The sequence below is a fragment of the Hyperoodon ampullatus genome (assembly GCF_949752795.1).
Source record: "Hyperoodon ampullatus genome assembly, chromosome: 2".
Taxonomy (NCBI): Eukaryota; Metazoa; Chordata; class Mammalia; order Artiodactyla; family Ziphiidae; genus Hyperoodon; species Hyperoodon ampullatus.
The window spans coordinates 99,069,586-99,093,141 of record NC_136915.1 but is presented as its reverse complement, the minus strand read 5'-3'; the positions used below and the strand labels follow the sequence as shown (position 1 = coordinate 99,093,141).

General features: G+C 34.7%; 1 protein-coding gene across 2 annotated transcripts in view; it reads right to left on the bottom strand.

The window, feature by feature from the left end:
- The window catches only part of CEPT1 (choline/ethanolamine phosphotransferase 1), a gene marked incomplete at its 5' end in the record, with an annotated part of 30,275 nt that extends 7,465 nt beyond the window's left edge, over positions 1-22,810 (bottom strand). Inside the window, 4 exons of one of the 2 annotated variants that reach the window (XM_079698285.1) lie at positions 9,350-9,434; positions 15,852-15,993; positions 18,134-18,281; positions 22,472-22,810. In XM_079698285.1, the coding sequence (XP_079554411.1) occupies positions 9,350-9,434; positions 15,852-15,993; positions 18,134-18,281; positions 22,472-22,810 (714 nt within the window). Of the gene's footprint in view, positions 1-2,360; positions 2,446-9,349; positions 9,435-15,851; positions 15,994-18,133; positions 18,282-22,471 lie in introns of both variants that reach the window. The other variant, XM_079698286.1, reaches the window with a different exon arrangement.
- Between the last annotated feature and the right edge of the window lie 746 nt (positions 22,811-23,556).

Genomic DNA, 23,556 nt, shown 5'->3' with positions numbered 1-23,556 from the left:
CCACAGGGCCAAGAATAAAGAAAAAAAGAAATACAGTGGTTTGAAGTCAATTATGGGAATCTGTACTGAAATCTGCTCAAAGAACCCAGGGTATTTCTCTAAGCCTCCGAATATCACCAGAGAAGTCAAGTCCTTTCCTTTTATTTTAATGATGGTAACAGTAGAACCAATGATGCTAATAATAAGACAGTGGCCTGTGAATCTCTTTCCCTACTGCGACCTCCATTTCAGTCTTGGATCTGAGAGTTCCTCAGATTACTTTTTTAAAACATATAATAAAAAAGAATGATTATATTATCTTAATGCCAATAAAGATAGGACAAAATATTTGATCCTTTTAAAAGAAAAAAAATTACATCTGTTATGTACATGTATAGATTGTGTGTATAAATCCTAATAAAGAAAGGTGAAAAGTTTACCTGAAGCAAATTTACTACCAGGCACCACCTAAAAATTATGGATACGTGTATAGCCTGCGTGAATACATAACTGCACTGAAAACAATGCTTTCTGTACCTCCATACTGATACAGATAATTAGGGATATATACCTGATGCTGACTTGATTTTGGATGATTAAGCCAGAAATCCCATTTTTTTTTGTTACTGATATGCTGAAACATTAAAGGTAATTTATATGTGTGTAAGATATGCAAAATAATTTTGGAGGGGGAGAGATCTTGGTATAAAACACAAAGCCTATGAAAATAATAATCAATATAGTGAAGAAATTAAAAAAAATAAGTGGGAGGTAGGCTTTAGGCTTTATTACCTAGTTTCAGGAAAAGAAAATCTTTTCTTTCCTTCTTCTACAGCCAAATTGTTTAAAACTATTCCCTATTTAATAGTTTTATAGCTATTTATAACTGTTAACTATTTAACCTACACAAGAGCAAAAGTAATAACATTCTAGTGAAATCTGAGATCTATAGATATAGATCTATATGTATACAGTGTGTATGTATCTACAGACCTCAGATTTCACTAGAGACAGTATTGACTTTTGAGAGTAATGTGTAAAAAAAGATGTGATTTTGAATGATATTACGTACATGAATGAACAGTTTCAGAATTTTCCTGGTTGACTATGGATTATCTTTATTCCTTCATCTTCTCCCTCCTCACAACGCTATCCTCCCAACAAAAGGCATTAAACAATTTCTGGTAATAGATACTTAGGGAAGCATGTTAATTACACTTCCTTAAGTATCTAATTTACCATCATAAAGTGAGTTAGGTAAGGGAAAAATCTTGCTCAGTAAATTTCCCTTATACTTTAAAATTAATCTGATTTTTAAGAACTGTGTTTGTTTAGGAGCAGCAAACATGCCAACTGTAAGAGCAGCAACAACTTCTACTGAGGGCTCATTATTTGATAGGCACTGGTCTGAGTGCTTTACACATACTCATTTAATACACAAAATAACCTTATAAGACAGGTACTATTATTGTCTTCATTTTACAGAGAAGAAAACTAAGCCACAGAGTTGAGTAACAGATCAAGTTCATACAGTAGGCAGTGGAGCCAGGATCAAACTCACACAGTCTGGTTCCTGAGACTGTGTTCTTGGCCCCCGTATTATATATATTATATTCGCTCTTTCAGAACTTTGTGGAAAAGAACTTGTGTTTGTAGGGGTGACTGCATTTCAAGTCAAGTTGAAAATCAAGTTCCTGGCTTGTGAAAACAATCCTAAGGCACTGATTTCAATAAGCACTTATTCTGTTCTGGGGCCAGAGTTAATTTACTACCAAAATTTGTTATTCAGCTTTAAGCATATAACAGAGAAACTAGTAGACTCGTGTAGCTCAGAAAGAGAATAAAAGATTTGGTTTAATCTTGTCATTGGTTAACTTGATACACTACCTGCTGTTTCCTCAGCTGTAAAATAGGACAACAAATAATAATTCTGATAGCCTTCAAAAATAACCCTGGGGCTTCCCTGGTGGCGCAGTGGTTGAGAGTCCGCCTGCCGATGCAGGGGACACGGGTTTGTGCCCCGGTCCGGGAAGATCCCACATGCCGCGGAGCGGCTGGGCCCATGAGCCATGGCCGCTGAGCCTGTGCGTCCGGAGCCTGTGCTCCGCAACGGGAGAGGCCAAAACAGTGAGAGGCCCGCGTACCGCAAAGAAAAGAAAAAAAAGTAACCCTGAAATGGATCTACTGTACAACATAACTCCAAGTAGTAAAATTCACTATGCCCTAAAGAGAAGTTTGTGTCCTATCATTGCTGTTACGTTTTGTTTTCAGAAAGAATAAAATAATTTTACGTATCATCCTTTAACTGGATTATACTATATTAGAAAAACACAAGCAAAAGACAACATGCATTACATGGGATACACAATGTGCAGAGTTACCATAGATTGCCAAAAAGGTGGTCCTCCAATCACTGCCAGCAAATGCATGATTATTATGAAGATTTGCACTTCAGTCACATCAATTCTGATTAGGTACAAAAAATCCAAAAAAGCAGAATTACTCAAAACAATTTCAAGTTAATTACTTGCAAGCTTAGCAGCATTCCTCTATCATGCACAATATAAAAAAAATCTCAAATATTGAGGAAAGGGAAAAAGGAGGAGTCAAAAATTTGTTATGAGCAAAATCAAATAAAATCCAGAGCGTTTTAATTTAATTTGATGAATTTCACAGAGCAATAAAAACCCCTCCTTTCTAAAGAAAATTTCTGACTCATTGAAGTTGGGCTGAAACTACAGCTTAACCTTTCTCACCAAAAAAAAAAAAAAAAAGTGTGTGTGTATTAAATTTTGAATGTCAAGCAGAGGATTGCATTGTACTGCTATATAATATGAGATCTTGAAATAAGTGCTTTGTAGTATCAAATGGAAGAAATGGTGAGCTTTTACTAAAGTAACATAAATCTCTGATACCTTGGCAAAACTTACTGCCCTTTAGATATATTCATTTAATGCCTTCCATGATATGGGTGTGAAAAAAAAAACTTCACCCAATTCTCAATCAAATTCTTATGCTTATTAGGTCAACTACTCTAAGATGTCTGGAAAGAAGATACTGAAAGCAGCCAAGAATTAGCTTTGAGGTTGCTGAAAATGATCTTACAGTCAAGAAGAGACAAACCTGGTACAAAAACAGGGCAGTAGAAATTAGAAGCCTGAAAGTCTGAAAAAAGAATATGGGCATATTCTGAAGACTGAGGAGCAAAGCAAAAACTGGTGTTCCTTTCCTTCTGTAAACTAGCATTTTTTATAATCTTGAGATTGTCATTCTCAGATTACTGGATCCAAATAAATGCCTTTTAATTTTACGGATTTACCCTACAGATATGCTTGCACAAAATGTCTGTACAAGGTTATTTATTACAGATTAATAGTTGCAAAACTTTAAAAATATATCTCAGTGAGGGAGTAGTTATAGAAATTATGGTACTTCCATACAGTGAACTATTGGGTAGCTTTAAAAAAAGAGTGGGGTAGCTCTCTAGTGGTGACATGGAAAAATATCAAAGTTACATTGGGTGAAGAAAAATGCTGCAGAATGTATATATGAACTTTTTGCGTAAAAAAAGAAGAAAAATAATATTACATTTTAATTTTTGCCGATAATTACATAACAAATTTCTGGAAAGATACATTACAAACTAAGAACAGTGGGTACCTATTGGAGAGGACAGTGTGGGAACTGGACAGCTGGAGATGAGGATGAGAAGGAGACTATTCACTGCACACCTTTTTTATAATGTTAGTTTTTAAACAAAGTGAATAATTTGTCTATTAAGAAGGTAAACTTAAAAAAAAAGTCAGTCTAAGAAAACTGATAGCAACAACAGCAAGGGGGTTCAAATCCCAGAGCAGAATAGAGCCCCCATTTCTAAAACTGATACTTCAAGCAGACAATCTATCATGTGAGCTTACGATACGTAAGTTTTATGCTTATAATAAATAACTAGATTGAAACCAATCTCTCACAACTAAAAAAAATTATCTTTGATTGCTCAAGAATGTTTTTTAAATAGAAGCATATTAAGCTGCAAACATATAGTGATGTAGTTATCTTGATATACACATTTATTGAAAAAAAAATGGACTGAATTAGGCTCAAAAGAATCTGTAGAGCTGACCTGGTGAGTGATGTTGCCAATAAGGGGAATTACACTCAGTAGCAGACTCAGGAGACTAAGCAGGTGTCAAAGATGATCGACTCTGTCTTGGGTGGAGGAGGGTAGACATCTTACAACATTTTGCTGGATATGTGAAGTAGCCTTTTGGGAGGGGAAGGGCCAGAAGTATAGAATTACAAAATAAAAATGGAGGGAACCTCATGCAATTAATCTTTGTACCTTGGATGAATGTAAGTAAAAGAGATTAGGAAACATGAAAGATCTTTACAAAGCCCAAATTGGGATTCCTGGGAAATTTTTATGGATTAGCCTGTTTGGAAATTTTGGAAGACAGAATTCTGTAAACCGTTCAGATACTATCACTGAATTGAGATCAACAACGCTTTAATGTTAGGAGGGAGAACTTACTTACCAGTTGGTAATTAGTTAAGAACATTTTTTTCCTGTGTGATTATCTGATTTAGTGGAATACTCTGTACTCCAGGATAAAGCCCTACTGCTCTGAATCATGAGAATTGCCTATCACCACTTCTGGATGTGTGGCTCTAATCTTGACTGTCAATGAAAAAACGTGCAGTGCGAGGCCATCCGGAAAGAGAGAAACTAAGCAAGCTAAGTGGGACAGGTGGCAGAAATGATTAACAGTGAACAAGAGTTAATGATTCTGTTTAGAAGAGAAGTGGTTATCTGACAGTCCATTTTTCCACCCTTCCACTAAGAAGTCTCTCAATATGGGTTGAATTTACTGTAACACATATTAGGAGGGGGCTCATTTTACGCTTTTTGGCTATGCAGGAAAGACATAATTATCTAGAGGGAGAATATTATATAAGGCAGGAATTTGGCATTTCTGTAGTCACTTGTTATTTTCAAAATAATAACATGGGTGATAATATTTCCGAGTGTTGGAACTATTTCTCCAAAACAAAAACAAACAAAAAAATCAACCTCCACAACTACACCAAAAATAAGCCCTTCAAGGGACAAGGGCTATGTGGTAGAAAACCACCTAAAACACCAGAGTGACTTTTTTAAAAAGACATGGGAAAACAAGTCTCTTAACTATAGCATTAGATTTTCACAGCCTAAAAGTTTCAGAGGGGGGAAATTAGATGATAATAAACATAATTTTCTATAACCATGAAAGTATTTAAATATCTTGACTGGTATTGCTTAAATAATTTCTTACTTCTACTTTATTTTAGTATAGGTTTTGTCAAAGGACAAAAAGAACTTCCCCAACTGCTGTGGATAATCCATGAGTACTCTGGTCAGAACACACTTAAATTACTACAACAAGCCAGCAACAAACAACCCATTCTGATGGTTGTCACAGAAGAAAGATGGAGAAAAGCAAACCAGTTGTGGAGATTGAGCTCTCCCATTTTTCTGACAGGGAAGCTGTAAGTGTGGCAGTTCACAGTGAAAATAACCTTCAACACTCATAACAAATCCCTTGGGCCCATCACTCCTTACAACATCCTAATGGTCAACTGATTAAGAGGTACAGATATCAAGGCGTCCTAAATAAATTATGAGTAATTTTAACTTCTGAACAAGAAATAGAAGCTTTCTAGTTGGAGTGAGGATCCTAGGGGAGCTTCATTACCAGAGAAAGACAGCTTAAAAAATTCCCTGATCAGGACAGTTATTACATGAGAAGTACAGCTTTTAAAAGTGATTAAGGGGTGCAACAACTCCAAACCATCTAAGTTAGCTAACTATAAAGAAAATTTCTATTTTGAATGTCTCATTTTTATTTCTTAGTGTTCAGAGAGATTCCTAAGAAATGCATTTGGTTTGAATTCCAACAAGACTCAGCATTAACTGAGGAATGTGAAGGGATTTAACTGACATTCTGTGAGCGTTGATAAGCATGTTAATCGTCATTTCCTAGCATTTTTAATATCAAAAATAAGACAATTTAATCTAGTTTTCATCTACATATGGCATATGCATTTCAAAGATATACTTGCAGTTAATTTGGAAACATAATTTTTTAAATTAAACTATACATAATAAACATAATTTCGTTGTCACTGGGTTGGCTACTAGCTTGGTTTTAACAGAGAATACGCACTAGGGCTAGATTTGCAATGTCATAGAAATTCTGATTTGTACAATTTGACTTGTTAACTACTATTTTAAGAGAAGCATTTTGCTTAGGAAGTCATTGAAGGGGGCTGGAGTCCTAGTCAAGGATTAGATTGCTGTTAACTACAGATTTGCAATTATTTGTAAATGGATATGATGTTCTAGGGAACAGGGTGGGTGAAGTACTGGTACACTGGAATGAAGATTGACCTAGAAATTCAACATACTGCCTTCCAATATTTTACTTCCTACCCTTCATAAGGGGCAAGACAGGCTTAATGTTAATAACATTAACTATACAGCTGGGCTTCCCTGGTGGCGCAGTGGTTGAGAGTCCGCCTGCCGATGCAGGGGACACGGGTTCGTGCCCCGGTCTGGGAAGATCCCACATGCCGCGGAGCGGCTGGGCCCGTGAGCCATGGCCGCTGGGCCTGTGCGTCCGGAGCCTGTGCTCCGCAACGGGAGAGGCCACAACAGTGAGAGGCCCACATAACGCAAAAAAAAAAAAAAAAAAAAAACTATACAGCTGAGTGACAACTATGAGTATTTTAAAGTCAAGTGTTATATACAGAGAAAGTCTAAGCATCTATTTTTGAGATAAGTTGAATTATTTAAAACAGTATTATCTACCACATGAGTGACTATACAGATCTTTAGACTATCTGAGAAGACTAAAACAAAACAACAACCCACCCAGTGACTTTGAATAAGAAAAAAATAGGCAAAAGCTAGAATAGAACAAGTCCTCTAAGAGGAACTAAAGTTTAGGTCTCAAATTTAAGGGGGCAGCCTATCCTTATCACTGTTGGAAACAGAAAAATTAGAAGACAGTCCTCTCACCTCATTTAGTAATCATCTCAGAGTTAAATAAAGGAATCATGGACATATTCTTCCTCTCAAAATAGCACAATCAATTTTGAAAGAAATCTGGAAATTATTGGGAATTACTAACACAGGTTTTAAAATATAATAATAATGATAATAAACACTATGACAAGCACTGTAGTCAGCACATAACATGCTTTACTCTTTTAATCTTTACAACTATCCTAGGAGGTAGGAAATATTACCACCATTTTATAGATGAGGAAATCTGGTCAGATAGGGTAAGTGACTTTTCAAACTTTACAGAAATGATAAGTGGCAGAGCCTTGAAAGGAATTAGTGTTGTTCCTACACAGTACTAAAACTCTTCTAATTTTTAGTCTGCTAATCAACGGGGACAAACATTTGTCATACGTTTTTAACTTGTTATCACTAAGATGTCTGTATGTTTCAGGATGAAGGTTCTTGCATTCTAACACAGTTTTCCCTAAAATGGCAGAATACCACAGGCAATAGCTAACACAGGAGTTTAGATGCTAATAAATTAAAATAATTTGGAAACAAATTACAAAGAACAACTCTTTCTGAAGCTTATATTTTCCTCTGACTTTGTAAAGAAAAAAGAAAGTACATCTGACAATTTCATTTCAATGACCAAATCAGTTAAAGCAACACACATTAAAAGCAAAGGAAAATCTCTGCAAGTTAGCAACTGATAAAAGTGAAGACAGTATATCTGAAGAAAAAATGTATTTCCAAAACATTTTTCATGATGTTAAAATGCTTTAGTTCTAGAAACATTTTAATAGGAAGGGCTCTATAAACAGAGGGTACTTTGTTATTATAGACAGACAAGGTGAAGGTAAATAATAGCCAGTATCCTGACTATTAATTTCATTAAGAACACTGGTGGAAAAAAACCTTTTGTAAGTTTAATTAATATTAATAAATGAGCTATCAAAAATTATAAATCTAGACAACTGCAGTGAGCATAAAAAGCTTCAGGTCTTTGGAGAAATTACTAGAAACAGGTTAAGGGTAAAGGAGTGCTAAAGGATGACACATCCTGAGCTATGCACATTATTCTACTCTAGGTGGGAATCCCACAAATAATTATGCCAATACATTGTAAATTCAATTGAAAATGGCTTTAGTTTTGCTCCTAAAACATGCCTATAGTACTTTTTAGTATACTTCATATTCCAAGTTTATTTGAAAACATGATGTAGGATATCCCTCACTACTGATTTGTCCCCAAAGCCATCATTACTACCATTGAATAACTGGATTTATAATGCTACAAGATACCTTTCAGAAAGAACTGCTATCAGAGACTCACTATTTCTATCATATTATTGAAGCACGTTTGGGTATGGGGACTCAATGCACAAAACCTAATGCAGCCTTGTATTGATAGAATGATCTGTAATATGAACAGTTCCCCAATACTCCCTAAACTGCAAAAATTTAAAAAAAACTATTTTTCTTGTAAATAAACCTTTTCATACTAAAGTGTGAAGGATTCTGCAAAATTCCACTGGGAAACCATTTCTTAATAAATCTTTTTAAACTTTCAAAAGTCATAAGGCCAAAATTACAATTCTAATATGAAAGAAAAAAAGATATTACTTACTCTCTTAGCATTAATTCAGGAAATAGGTATTTACCAAAACAAAACAGAAAAAGGAGGGTATTCAAAGAATAACTACAGTAACATGAAAAGCTAAGAATACTTAGTTTTTAAAGCACAACTAAGAGAGGAAAACAGTAAACAAAACAAATAGAAGTGAGAATAGCTTCTAACATTAAATTTTTTATTTTTTTAAAACCAAGATCATTTAATAGAAGCAGAAAAACTAGTACCAGGTTTCTTAAAGAATATTAAGAGAATATATAAACAGAATTTTTCCTACATTACTATAACGAGTCCTCTCAACTTACCTATCTAAGGAAAACTCTGCTTGCTTTATTTTGTTAAAAATGTAAATATCAAAAAGTTCTGTTTAATGGTGGAAAGGTATTTGTTTCAAAAATATTTCATAGAGCAAAAATGTTACAAGGTACAGTAGGTAAATGGGAGAGAGAATTGTTTTTAGCATCAAATCACCAGAAATATTATATTTCAAAAAATTTTGTTTAATAGGGTGGATTTTTATTGCCCTATTATATCTTAAAATTATTTGTTTTCTAATAACCTGTTTGTCTGTGAAATACCACAAGAAGACTTTTGAATTTTTGTTTTTAAATTACTCTGTGCATGACAAAGGTGCCGTCTTTATTGAGTTCATGCCATTGTTCACTGGACAGCATGAATATTCTAGCAGTTACCGTGAAGTTCCAGAACCAAGGACCCAGGGTTCCTGTGAGAAGCTGGCATATTATAATTATGATCTGGGACTCTGTAACATCGAATCTATGCATAAGGAAACAAACATTTCAAAATAACTTTATTCAGAGCTTTTGCTAAAGAGCCCTACTAAAACAAGGTAGCAAAAATAGATTTAAAATGTAGCATTCTCCTTATAAAGACATCTAAAGATTCAATGAAGCAATTTATACAGTACAATTGCTATCCTTACGCATACAGGTATACTTTTTACCCAAATCAAAACAGTATAAAAGTTTAAAATTTAAAAGTGTAATACACTGAATAAATGACTTATAAATAGGCAGCTGGAAACACTGGAACTAAAAATGCAGTCAATTCTTAATTACCTAGGAATGGTGAATACTACTTGCCAAATAATCACACTGTCTGTGATTCAGGTCCCCTCAGTGCCAGAACCTATCCAGACTTCCCTGTGGATAGAAATGCTTCTCAGAAGCCCCAGCGGACAGTCATCTATCTATGTGCTTGAAAAACCGCTTATCATCTTATACCCTTCACTTCTCCACACCTCATCCTGCTCCTACCTCTGCTATTTCAGTAAAATTACCACATGGATGTGGAAGGGGCAAGAGGGAAAGTGAAAGTATGACTTCTTTTGATATGGCCAAAGCAAAAATCAAATTGGCCATTTCCTTATCCTGTTTCCTGATAACCTCTAGTCTAAGAATCTTATCCTTTTTCCTTTCTCTTCCCTTAATTCCCCATCAGCATTATAACTCTCTACTATATTGGATTAGTTTATTAGTCGTAAAAATAGTTAAAACATCCAATTCAATGGTGACAGAAATAGAGTAGTAGTATAGAACAGGCTTCAAATAAAAACTACATAATCAAAATTAAGAACTGAGGAATGCTAATGAGATAGAAAGAGGTCCATGATTTTACCTGATGATCTGATAGTTCAAACTACAATCTAGGTTTTACATTAATACAAATGTTGTAGTTGTTTTAGGATATTGTCTATAATAATTTGATAAAATTTAAATGGGCAGAGTCCAAATGAATGAATCATTGCTGAGGAAAAAAACAAAACAAAACAGGTAAACTAGAAACTAAAAGGAAAATCTCTGGTATTTAATAATTCATGCGATAAATCTTAAACATTTAAAGATAGGCAGATCCTATATAGGAATTCAGTAGGAAGCTTCCTAATTCTTTTATTTTTTATTGACATATAGTTGATTTACAATGTTGTGTTAGTTTCTGGTGTGTAGCAAAGTGATTCAGTTAATAAAATATAATATGTATATATAAAATATAATATGTATAGTATGTATATGTCATACAACATACTTTATAAATAGATAAGTTACATAATATATATTCTTTTTCATATTCTTTTCCATTATGTTTTATTACAGGATAGTGAATATAGTCTCCTGTGCTATACAGTAGGACCTTACTGTTTATCTATTTTATATATAGGAAATTTCCTAACTCTTAATCCACAGAAAGTGGATTACGTATTGGATTGGCCAAAAAGTTCATTCGGGGTTTTCTATACCATCTTACGGAAAAACTCAAACAAACTTTTTGGCCAACACAATATGACGGACAACAGTTTTTAATTACTTGCAAGTAGCAGGTCTTTGAATACTTATTCTTTAGAGGTTATTTGGATTTGAAGATGAACTGGATTTGTCACACTACTAGTAAATACACAGACTATTAACTTTTTTCAATTAACTACAGAAAAGAAAAAGCCAGAAGTTATTTACTTACATAGGAATAAATGTTGGTGGCAGGCATTTTAGCTAATGTAAATGTGAAACCCTAGATGCATGAATTGAAAAATGTCATGAAGTGAAGATACTCTGCCTGCCATAACTATAATAAGCACACTAGAAATAATATCTGTAAAAGTAATAGACTCTCAGAAGGAACCTTAGATATCACGTATCCAAAACTCTTACGTTACAAATTGGGAAATGAGGCCCACAAAAGTCATGGGCCTTGCCCAAGCTGATATACAGATAATTTGGAGATAACACTTGAGGCAAGACACACTGGCCTGAGTTCAATCTATTAAAATTCCTTTCTTTTATTCTCTCCCAAAAAGATAACAAGAGTATCTTTTTTCTGAAATAACTTAAGAGTTTTACCTTTCACAGTGTATAAGATTTTTTAAGACCTATGTTTTACAGAAATATAATCTTATTATAGATTGTTTAGGGTTTCTAAGCATTTAATTTATAAAAATGATTCTATACATACATCTACAAGTTATATATTTAAAAGTATCTGGATATAGAGGGTTTAGGTCTTAAGAAATGTGAACTCTTCCATTTAATATAATCCATAAACATTAAAAGAATATTTTATAAACGTTTACAAATGAGCTTCAACTCATAATTCTTCTCTTCTTCCACTAACCCAATCCTTCTATGCAGTTCTAGCCTCTAAGCCCATATCCCTCCCTCAGTTTTTCATATCCAGGCTAGTAAAAATCCTAAAGGTCTAAGCTGGGTTTGGAAGGTCCCCATGAGCAGTACCCATCTCCATCAGCTCTCTACTTACTCAGTCCAGAAGCACTGTCAGGACAGAGGTCTGTCTAGCTATGACAGGTACTGATATTCTCTGTGCAAGGCAGCTTTTAGCAAATCAGATTTTAGTGATCAGAATAAAGATATATTTATCTTTATAAAGTATAGCTCATACTTTCAGGGAAGAAGTATCCAAATCACATTGGTTTTTTCACAATACCTGACTGTGAATGAAAATTATTTAGTTATGGATAAATTATTATGCCATTTTTTGTGCAAGCACACTTAAAAACAAAAAATAGGGACATTAGGAGACTAAGGAAAACAAACAAAATTTATTCTTTGGTAAATATACTATTTTATAAGGTTATTAAACATATAACAACCTGGATTTATTATATATATATTAGAGAAACCTCGTGATTTTTTTGTCACTCGTGTATAAATATCAAAAGAAAACAATTAAAATAAAAATGTTTTAAAATAAAATTCCCAAGATGCCTAAGGCTGCTTTCCCCTAAGGAGGAAGAAAAAGCAAGTGATTTTTAAAAATTTCTTTTCTCAAATTATATTTGAGGATTGACCTTTCCTAATTAAATAAATAAAATTTGGACTTTCTCTTCTACACATATAAACTTTACTTCAATATTTAAGCTACTATACATCTGCCTATTATATCTGCTCTTAAAAAATATGTGAAATCTAAAATGGCATTTTTAAAACTACTTTAGAAATATCTATATTATTCCATATGCTTCCATTACATTGGTATTCTGATAAATATTTCCTTAAATGTAAAGCACTCGCAGTATATTTCTATGAAGGTTGTAGCTTGCTTTTAATTTTAAAAATAACTAAATTCGGTGTTGCTTTAATGTGGATGCAAGATTTCAGAAAACTGTATACAGTTTTCCCAAATCAAAACCAATCCCTTAGGGAATTCCTTGGAGGTCCAGTGGTTAAGACTCCATGATTTCACTGCCAAGGGCATGGGTTTGATCCCTTGTCGGGGAACTAAGATTCCGCAAGCCGCGGCCAATTTAAATAAAGAAAGAAAGAAAGAAAGAAAGAAAGAAAGAAAGAAAGAAAGAAAGAAACTCAATTTAAAAAAAATCCTTTACAATACAAATATTTAATTTAAACTGAGAAATTAATTCCAACTGGTCTCGATATTTCTAGATATTTTTTCACACCATTATAAGGAAGCACTGCAGTCTCAGAGGGAGAGTGTGCTCCTAATCTAGTCCCAACTGCCTGATAACTCTACTCCTTTGGGTCCTGCATTTTTAGCAGTCTAAGCTCGATACATCACCCCGCCCCCTCTCTTCAGGTGTCTTCAATCTCTTTTCTAAGTCAGTTTCTTCTGTATGTTCAAAATTTTCCCATTAAAAATACCAACCCCTTCTTCCTTTGAGCCCATGTTTGCTCCTCTAACTGATGCCTTGCTCCTTCCCATCCCAGCTACACATTTTGTAAGTAACCTGTATTAACTGTGTGCTTATTTATTTCGTTCACTTCTGTTCCCTACAGTCTGGCCTCATTTTGAATCTTGGCAGCACTTAGCATTGTTCTCTTTTGAAATTCATCCCTCTACTGGCTTTTCATTCTGGTATGCCTCCTCCTACTCTGGCTGTTCAATAATTTTCATGGGCTTCTTTCTAGGCTTGCTCTGTTTTCTGCTATTCTCATTCTATTTGGATGTCTAAAATCCCTCACATACATGTTCTAGATAAAACTATTCCTTTGAATAGGTTCCTCTCCCTTCAGGGCCTTTCTCCACCTTCCATCGAACCACCCAAGGAGGGGAACTGGGAGTCATTCCAGTCTCTGCTCTCTCATTCATTCTCCATAACCAAATACAGACTATGTCCTACAGTTTCTACCTCTTAAGTCTCTCTCCAACCTATCCCTTTCTCTTCGATAGCACTGTCATTGTGCTAGTTCAGATTTCATTGTTCCTCACATTTAATTATGATGATGCCTCCTAAGGGATCTTCTTACTTCTGTCACAGCCCACTCCAATTCACCCTCCAAATTGTTGCCAGACTGGTATTTCCAAAAGGTACTTTTGTCATTTCCCTGCTTTAGGTCCTGCAAAGGTTCTCAATAGATTCAGGATAAAAAGCCCTCAGTTCTTGGCAGGACATAGAAGGCCCTCAATTTTCTGGATCTTCTCCAGCCTTATCTCCTGCCACACCCCTATAAGCATCTTATGATTTAACAATATAGAACTGCTTGCAGTTCTTCAAGTACATATTTCATCAAAGGAATACACTGCAAGGGAAATGTTAAGACCGGCAAAAAGAAAGTTGTGATAGCAAATCACTCCTAAAAACACTGTCTATTTAACTCTTCCCTTGCTTCCACGGTTCATTTTCTTTCCTTCCTTCAGTTCCTACACCATGTAGCTGGTGCTGCTTTACTTGAAAGGGAAAGAAAATAAATTAGGGCTAGATAAGCTTTCAAAATAAGGGTCTGAAAGTTAACTGTGAGATAATAACCAATGAACATAAACTATGTGAAAAACAGATACTACAAATTCTGCTATTTTTGAAAACAGTAACATCACTAACAATTAAAACTGAATTAGGGCAAACCAAGTGATCTTAGAAGTCTATCATAATTTGTGGTTTTTACCTAAAGCAGAAAAAAACTATGAAAACATTACTGAGATAATGTAAAGGCTATGAAAATACTGAGGAAAAACATCTGCATATAATATTTTCGATTACTGCTCTTTTTTAATACCAGATATCTTCAATATTTTCTGAGCATAGATCATTTTATAAACTGCTGATTAATGCACAGGCATACAGTTTTCAACTGGACACTCATGTCCGCTACTGTCACTTGAGATGTGCCTTAAACATATTCTCTAAATCCCTTTATTTTTACATTCTTCCAAGACATGTCTTTTAGTTAATATCCAAAGTATTAATAATTATTCATTTACTGTCATAAGAACATCTTAAATTCTATTTAAACAAGGTTAGCAAAAATCACCTGAAGTGAACTTGTAGGGAACAGCTAAAAATTTCTATGCATTCTGGCTTTTTCAAGGCCTAGAAAACTAAGTTTATCAGTGATCTAAAATTTTAAAATTCATTAATGATTTGCCTTAATGAGAGATTAGGTTAAGATATTCTCCTATCATTTGACATCAAGATTTTTATTTTGATATTCCATGAAGTTTTCAGAGTCTTTTCTCAGGTTATCTTTTAATCCTACACCATTAAAAAAATAAAAGACTAACTTGAGCAGTGTAAATAGGATCTGTGATACTTAATTAAACACCGGTTGGTGAATTCCATCCTTAACCTTGTTCCAAGACTGGTTTACTCATTAATATTTACGGAAAAGTACTAATCACCAGGTAGGAACTATTCACTTCGGAGTTTGAAGAAAGTTTCTATTTCATTTTTTAAATTGTTAGGCATTTTGTTGGCAGTAGTAATCTATATGGTGTGCTCATATCCACTAAATTATCAAGAGCTTAGATATTTATAGATTCATAAATAAAATGATGTGAAAAGAATAAAATCTAATTAAGCTATGATATTTAGAGATAAGAGTTGCTCTTTGCTTTCATAAACTATCTTTTCTTTCCTGAAAATACATTTTCATGTGTCAAAGTAAAACATAGTGTTAAGGTGAATAACAGTGGGGAAAAAGAAAAATGAATTTGTCTGAGGGAAATACAGTGGATATGAGTGAAGGGCCTACTGTTTTTCATGTTACTTTAAAAATATTGGTTGGGAGGTTCTAATATTTCCTTTTAAAAAGTGTGACAGAAGGACACATGATTGAGGCCGTTACATAGTAGCTAAAATAATGAGACTTTTAAACTTCTTTTATTTACTAAACTAGTGATTTAATCAAGTCCTAATACTCAAATACCTATAAGCAACATTCTACATATTTGAAAGAGAAAACAAAATCACCATTAAGTGTTACTTACATTCCAAATCGCAATGTTCCAGAAACATATGTTTGCCAATGTGCACAATAGAACATGAATGTCCCAGCAAAACAACAAAAAAACATCCAGTCAGGGTTTGTCCCCAGTTGCACTGCGATACAAGTTCCAAGAACCACGAAAACTGAAAAAGAAAGATCACAATGAAAACTGAAAAATCTGAATAACAAACATTAACTGAGCTGGAAATGATTTTACATGAGGCAAAATGAAAACATGCCGTGAACGTACAATCTTCTCTCAGTTATCTATGCAAACAGGAAAGTAGGATATAATCTTTTACATTATCCTTTACCCTGTAATTTCAATCTCTTCTTTCACTACACCACTTAGTGGAACCAAACTTCTTGAAAGCAACTAAAATACTTTAGCAGTTTTTGGAGTACAGGCATATCTCATTTTATTACACTTTGCAGATACTATGCTTCCAGATACTGCATTTTTTTTTTTTTTTTACCAGTTAAAGGTTTATGGCAACCCTGCATTGAGCAAGTCTTTCAGTGCCTTTTTTTTTTTTCCAACAGCATTTGTTCACTTAGTATCTCTGTGTCACATTTCGGTAATTCTTAAAATATTTCAAACTTTTTTCATTATTATTATATTTGTCATGATGATTTCTGATCAGTGATCTTTGATGTTACTACTGCAAAAAGATTACAACTTGCTGAAGGCTCAGATGATAGCATTTTTTTAGCAATAAAGTTTTTTTTTTTTTTTTGCCGTATGCGGGCCTCTCACTGTTGTGGCCTCTCCCGTTGCGGAGCACAGGCTCCGGACGCGCAGGCTCCGGACGCGCAGGCTCAGAGGCCATGGCTCACGGGCCCAGCCGTTCCGCGGCATGTGGGATCTTCCCAGACCGGGGCACGAACCCGTGTCCCCTGCATCGGCAGGTGGACTCTCAACCACTGCGCCACAAGGGAAGCCCAAGTATTTTTTAATTAAGGTATGTACATTGTTTTTTCAGACATAATGCTACTGCACAGTTAATAGACTAAAGTGTAGTGTAAAAATATCTTTTATATACACTGGGAAACCAAAAAAATTTGTGTGTCTCGCTTTATTGCAATATTTATTGCAGTGGTCTGGAACCAAACCCACAATATCTCTGAGGTATGTCTGTATTCCCCCAACTCTACAGTACCAGTTATCAGTGAAAAATTACAAGGCAGAAGGTCAAAAAGAAAGAAAAACAAAAGGCCTAGATAATTCACAAAGGGACCTAGTTGTCTTTTCTTATTTAGCAGATTTCATTATGGGTACTATACATTAAAAAAAAAAAGGACTTGCTATAAAACTCTGGAACTCAAACTACTAATGCAAAAATGACTATCACTTAAAAAACAGGACACCTATCATTCTGCTGCCAACTAATTAAATTATAATAGCCTTTCAAGATGCCCAACTAGCCTTTATAAGAGCTTAGCTGTTCCTTCCCCTCTACTAAGCAAGCTGCTGTCAGGATACACTGAAACAATGATCTTAGCATACACCTACGTCTGTGAATCTGAGTTCACAAGGTAAAACCATCAAGGGTTTTTGTTTGCTTCTTTTAAAATATTTTAAATGCTATGCCAAATGACAAGAAACCAATTGAGCTGCTAAATAAAAAATAAGTGTGTGTGTGTCGGGGGCAGGTGGGAAGTCAGGGTGAGGGGATTTCTTCAAAGGAAGACTAGTTAGAAACTGTCACTTAATTTCTAATTTCTTTTTTCCCTCTAAAAAACTACCGAAATATTATTTTTTAAATGGTACAAATAAAGACATACCACATATAATCTAATTACAGTAACCTATCTATTGCTAGCACCTTAGTGTATTTTTTTCTAGTCTTTGCATCCAAGCCCATTATCACAGTTATACTTCAAGTCTACAACATAATTTTAAATGTCTACATAGTATCCATTTAAATATAAAGACTACGTATTTCCTAGTCTCCCATTATTGAACTCTCATCTATAATTTATGAGATTTTTTCATGATAACAATTTATGCCCTTAGAATTTAAAAACAGGTGCCAAAACAATAATATTTAGGGTTAAAAATAACTTAAGTAGAAATTAATTTCTAAATTTCCCAATACCACCAAATAATGAACAAATATTAACCAGATTTATATTTTTTGAAAATACTAAAACTTGTAATACAAAAAACCACTTACTCTGATAACTATTATAACACCAGGAACCTCTTATTTATCTTATTATCACTGTTTATCATATTCCTTTTAACTCTGTTAATCATTAATATTAAAAAATCAACAATACCTGTTGATAGTGAATCACACCCATGATCAAAAAGTTCTCCCAAAGGAGAACTGCTATTGGTCCTTCTTGCCTGTTTCCCATCTATAGCATCCAAAGACTGGTAAATGAAAAGGCCACATGCACAAGCAATATATGCCCACAGAGGTGCCTGTGAAATAAAATAAGAAAAGCAAGAGTAATAAGACATATTAATTACTATATCTGGCTAATATATTTTTACTTGCAGATATTTTATCTTCATTTTTCAGAGAAGTTGGAGGCTATGGGAGAGAAGATCCAGGTGCTACATAATGAAACACTTCTGTAAACAATCAGAATTATAAGAGAATTAAGATTCCTTGCTTTGTAGGGGTACTCAAACAGATGCTGGATAACTACTTCACAGGGATAATATAGAAATCCCATGAGAGATTAGGCTAGGTAACTTCTATAAGATCTCTCCTAACATTTAGATTCTAAGAATCAATTAATGAATAATCCAGTACAGTTTTTCCCAAATTGTATCTTTCAAGACGCTTATAGGTATTACACGAAAAGAAAATTTCCATGCTAAACTCACTTGGGTAACATTGGATTAAACAATGTTAAAACAGATTTTTCAATTGCCAGACTCCTTCTAGCCCTTAAGATTGCTAATGCATATTGTGATTATTCACTAAAGCATATTGTGCATACTCAAGGGGGATACAACATGCTGCCATTTCCCAAACTTATTTGAGCATGTAACTTATTTATTATTTTTTATAAATTTATTTTATTTATTTATTTATTTATTTTGGCTATGCTGGGTCTTCGTTGCTGCGGGTGGGCTTTCCCTAGTTGCGGTGAGCGGGGACTACTCTGTTGCAGTGTGCAGGCTTCTCATTGCGGTGGCTTCCCTTGTTGTGGAGCACGGGCTCTAGGCATCTCTTCAATGTTCCATGAAACAACACTAGGAAAATAATGATCTACTTACTAGACAGAGTGCTTATATTATTTTTCAAATATTTATGGTCACATTTTCAAGGAATGGTTTCTCTTTTCCCAGACAGAAACTGAACCACTAATACTGAATTTAAATGTAGTGAATTAAAAAAGGAGAGCTTTGGGACTACCCTGGTGGTGCAGTGGTAAAGAATCTGCCTGCCAGTGCAGGGGACACGGATTTGAGCCCTGGTCTGGGAAGATCCCACATGCCACGGAGCAACAACTAAGCCCGTGCGCCACAACTACTGAGCCTGCGCTCTAGAGCCCGCAAGCCACAACTACTGAGCCCGCCTGCCACAACTACTGAAGCCCGTGCGCCTAGAGCCTATATTGCACAACAAGAGAAGCCACTGCAATGAGAAGCCCGCGCACCACAATGAAGAGTAGCCACCGCTCGCCGCAACTAGAGAAAGCCTGCGCGCAGCAACAGAGACGCAATGCAGCCAAAAACAAATAAAATAAATAAATAAATAAATAAATAAATAAATAAATAAAGAGAGCTTCTATTTGGTCTGTTCTCCGTAAGAATGTGTCAGAGTGTTTTGCATCACTTTTTACTGTTTCCCCATGCCCAGGCCATGACAAAATTTTTATAACCACAAGATATTTCTCAGATATTGGTATCAAGTTAACCATATTAAATGCTCAGGGCTGCAAATTAAAACTACTCAGAGCTGCAAAAAATATTCAGTATATTCTGCACTGCAAAGAGGTATCTCTCTGACAGAGGTCTATTTAGATCTCAGTTATTAAAGGTAAAGATCTTCTCTTAAATGTTTTCTTGGAATCTCATATTTTAAAACACTGAGGTTGCTAAAAGGATCATTGTACATACCTCCCCCAGGCTCGAGTTACAAACCTGGAAAACAATAACTGTGGTTATGTAACCATAGTTTACATGCCAGTGCACTGGACTAAGTGATTTATCTTATGTGACTAAGAACTCTACCCTTCTAGACATTGGGTCTACTGCTTCTTACTCTTAGAGGAATCCAGTAACTCTCTAGAGCTGCACTGTCCTATACAATGGCCATTAGCCAGCCATCTGTGATTATTTTAGTTTAAATTCATTAACATTAAATAAAACCAAAAATTCAGTTCCTCAGTTGCTAGGTACATTTCAACTGTTCAATAGCCAGAAGTATCCTTGGCCTCCATATCAGACAACACAGACACAGAACACTACCATCATCACAGAAATTTCTATTGAACAGTACTGCTTTAGGGGACTAGAAAACAAGGAACTTCTTGGGGGTTTTAGGATTTTAATGGGGAAAAGTGTTACTCTGGAACAGAGACAACTTCAAGTATTAGTATATACATAATCCTAGAAAACAGCAAGATGGTTATTACATATATAAGAGAGAGCAAAGCCTTCTTATCTTTGGACTTTTCTTTCTTCTGGTGAATCTGTAGAACGCTAAACTAATATTTATATATTTCTTCCTTGTTTCCATTATTTCACAACTCTCATAGGTGTTTTAAGAAGAAAGCCTTCTCATTCAGGAGCCAGTCTGGTCTCAGCTGCATTAAGAGCCTGATACACTGAATGTATCAATCAGGAAACTATTACTGTACAGTCATATTCCACCTTGAGTCCTCCCAGCAGCATTCTGAAAAGTTCTCTGTGATTAGTGTAGTTCCTATTCTGGAAGTTTCCCCAAAGATTTAACTAATTCTAAGGTTACTCTAATAATTCCAAATCACTTAAGAAGAGAGGATAAGGAAAAGTATTATAGGGAACATGGTGCCTGGTATACTCTGGGTGTTGAATAAATGACTATTTGTGGCCAAGCTAACTTCCACCCTGCTCTCATTCCCTGATCCCCATCCTGGAACTAGTTTCGGACTTAGAAGGCTTCAACTGGAACCAACCCAGTTCCCTGCTCTTCTGTACCTCTAAAGATGTGTGAGATCTGGACCAGATTCCTCTGGAAGCATATGTCAGGTCCTCAAGTAAGCCAAGAGTAAAACAGCTCGAAGAATGTTATAAAGAATCCCAGGACATATTTAAACAATTGTACTGGTGTTTATTTTTAAGTTTATTGATTGATGTAAAGCAAGATAGTTACGAAAATGAGGGGAAACCAGAATATATCCATACAATCTGTATAAACTGTACCTGTATAGTAAAAGAGGAATTAAAATAAAGGTATTCAATGGTGAGGGGAAAATAAACATCTGGCAAAAGACAAAAAACAAAAACTAAGTATGTTTTATAGGTAACTGTGACCCTCAATAGCTACTTTAAGAGCTATATGTGGTAACAAATGAATTAATGAAAACAGAAAGGTATAAAGAATTGAATGGTGATAATTTTATCTCAAAAAATCATCTGAAAAGACTACATAAAAAAAAATTACTTCAAGCTTAAAACAAGACAAGGAATGTTGTGGCCATTATGATTTACATGGTTCAGTCACTTTTAACAGCTTTAGTTGAGGATCACCTTCTATCTTCTTGGTTTACCTCTGGCTGATCATTCTGATTAATACAGGAACAATAAATGTTTTTGATTCTCCTTCATCTACCTAACTACCTTAGTTCACTTTTTGACAAGAACATTTTAAAATCAATTAAACATTAATTTACCCAGTTCACTTTTTGACAAGAACATTTTAAAATCAATTAAACATCAATTTACCCATTCAGATGAAGGGCTCTAGTTTCAGTTTTGGTTTTAAGGAGTAGAGAAAGTAAAAGAGGGAATAGCAGTGGAGAGACTTATATTTGAGAAGGCCCAGGGAGAGTCTTTGTAAGCAATAACATGCTTCCCTTTTTTTAATGGCAGCCATAGCAGGATACAGAGCAGGAAATACATTATACTGTTTCTTTCTTACACTTCTTTTGCCTTCTTAGAATAAGAGAGATACTCCTGAGGTTATCAGCCACATATGTTTACAGGAAGGGAAAAGGGATATTCAATAACTCTTACTGGAATCAAGAGAATACTTTTGATAAGACTGATTTATAGCTGTGTCATCTTACTATCACAGACTTTCCTCTCTGATCATTTTAAACTTTGCTAAGACTTTATTGGCCATTTTTAAAAAATGTGATAAAACTCTTTTTTAAAGAATTGAGACTTACTGATTTTAAAGGAATATTTTACATGTTAATCTTAACTAACATTAATTTATCTACTGGGATCAGAGTCCACACTTTGCTTCTGGTTTCTCATAAGCATAGTGTATATAAAGTAGGTTGTAGCTATGAGCTTTATTAACAATATATATGATAGGATACTTTAAAACAGCTGACAAATAGCTGTCAGATTATCTTACCTTTAGTTAAATGACCTAAAAATCCCAATTATAGGGTTTCTGGCATGCAATAAATGTTTATATCTGTTATTAAAGAAATTCCTCTTACCTGCTCTGTAGCTGTAGGACAGTAGAAGACTAATAAAACAGTTGTACAGATGTTTATTGACAATCCAATGATCGTGATGAGATTTGGGGCAATCCAGGAGGGAACTCTTCCAACTAGCCATTCCCAATACCCTTGCATTAAGGGCTCAAGCAGGGACCGTCCAGCACTCTGATACCTGTGTTCTTCTAGCCGCTTAAGTTGGTGTCTTGACAATGGTGGTGTAGGTAACTGAAACAATTTATTTAATACACACCCTGGAGTACTCATATGCCCGAAGCCCAGAGGGGACTCCGGGTGAGAATCTCCACATCGTCTCCTTGTTGACCGATGCCCACTCATGGATCTTGCCTTTTTTAAATTTAGGGAGTATAATTTATCTTGTTTTATAGCTTTTTGTGGATAGTCTTTACCTGGGGAAAAAAAAAAGATATATTCATCAGCCACTGTTTATATCAATGTCAGTAAATTGAACAAAAAATCAAACTGGTAATAGAATATTACATATTAAACAGGGATCAGAACACCAGGGATCTGTTTTTAGCTCTAATTCTTACTGATGATGTAAGCCAGAAGAAGTCATATAACCTCACCTTTAAGTGAAAATTAAGAACTTTAATAGTAATATGCTTCCTGTTACCTTATAGTTTATCTGACTTCGAAGCTCATGATCTTCTTGTTTCTATCTCACACTGCTTTCAGTAGTATAAATCAAAAAAAAAAATCCTAGAAATGACCTAATCATTTCACATATATGGAAACTGAGGTCCAAGGCATACCCAAAGACAGCTAGCAAATTAGTCTTAATAGTGGAGGAATGACTTGAACCAAATGGGTCTTAAACTAGATATTTATTTAATGTGAATAGCTAATATTTATTGAGCACTTACTATGTACTAAACACTTTAAGCAAGTTTTATATATTAACTCATCTAATCCTCACAACAACCACACAGAAGGTAAAGACTATTAATTATCCCTAATTTTACAGAAAATGAAACTAAGGCACAGAGAGGCTAATTAACTTGTCCAAACTCACACAGCTGGTAAGTAAGGTTCAAACAAACACAAGGTTTCTGTTTAAATTA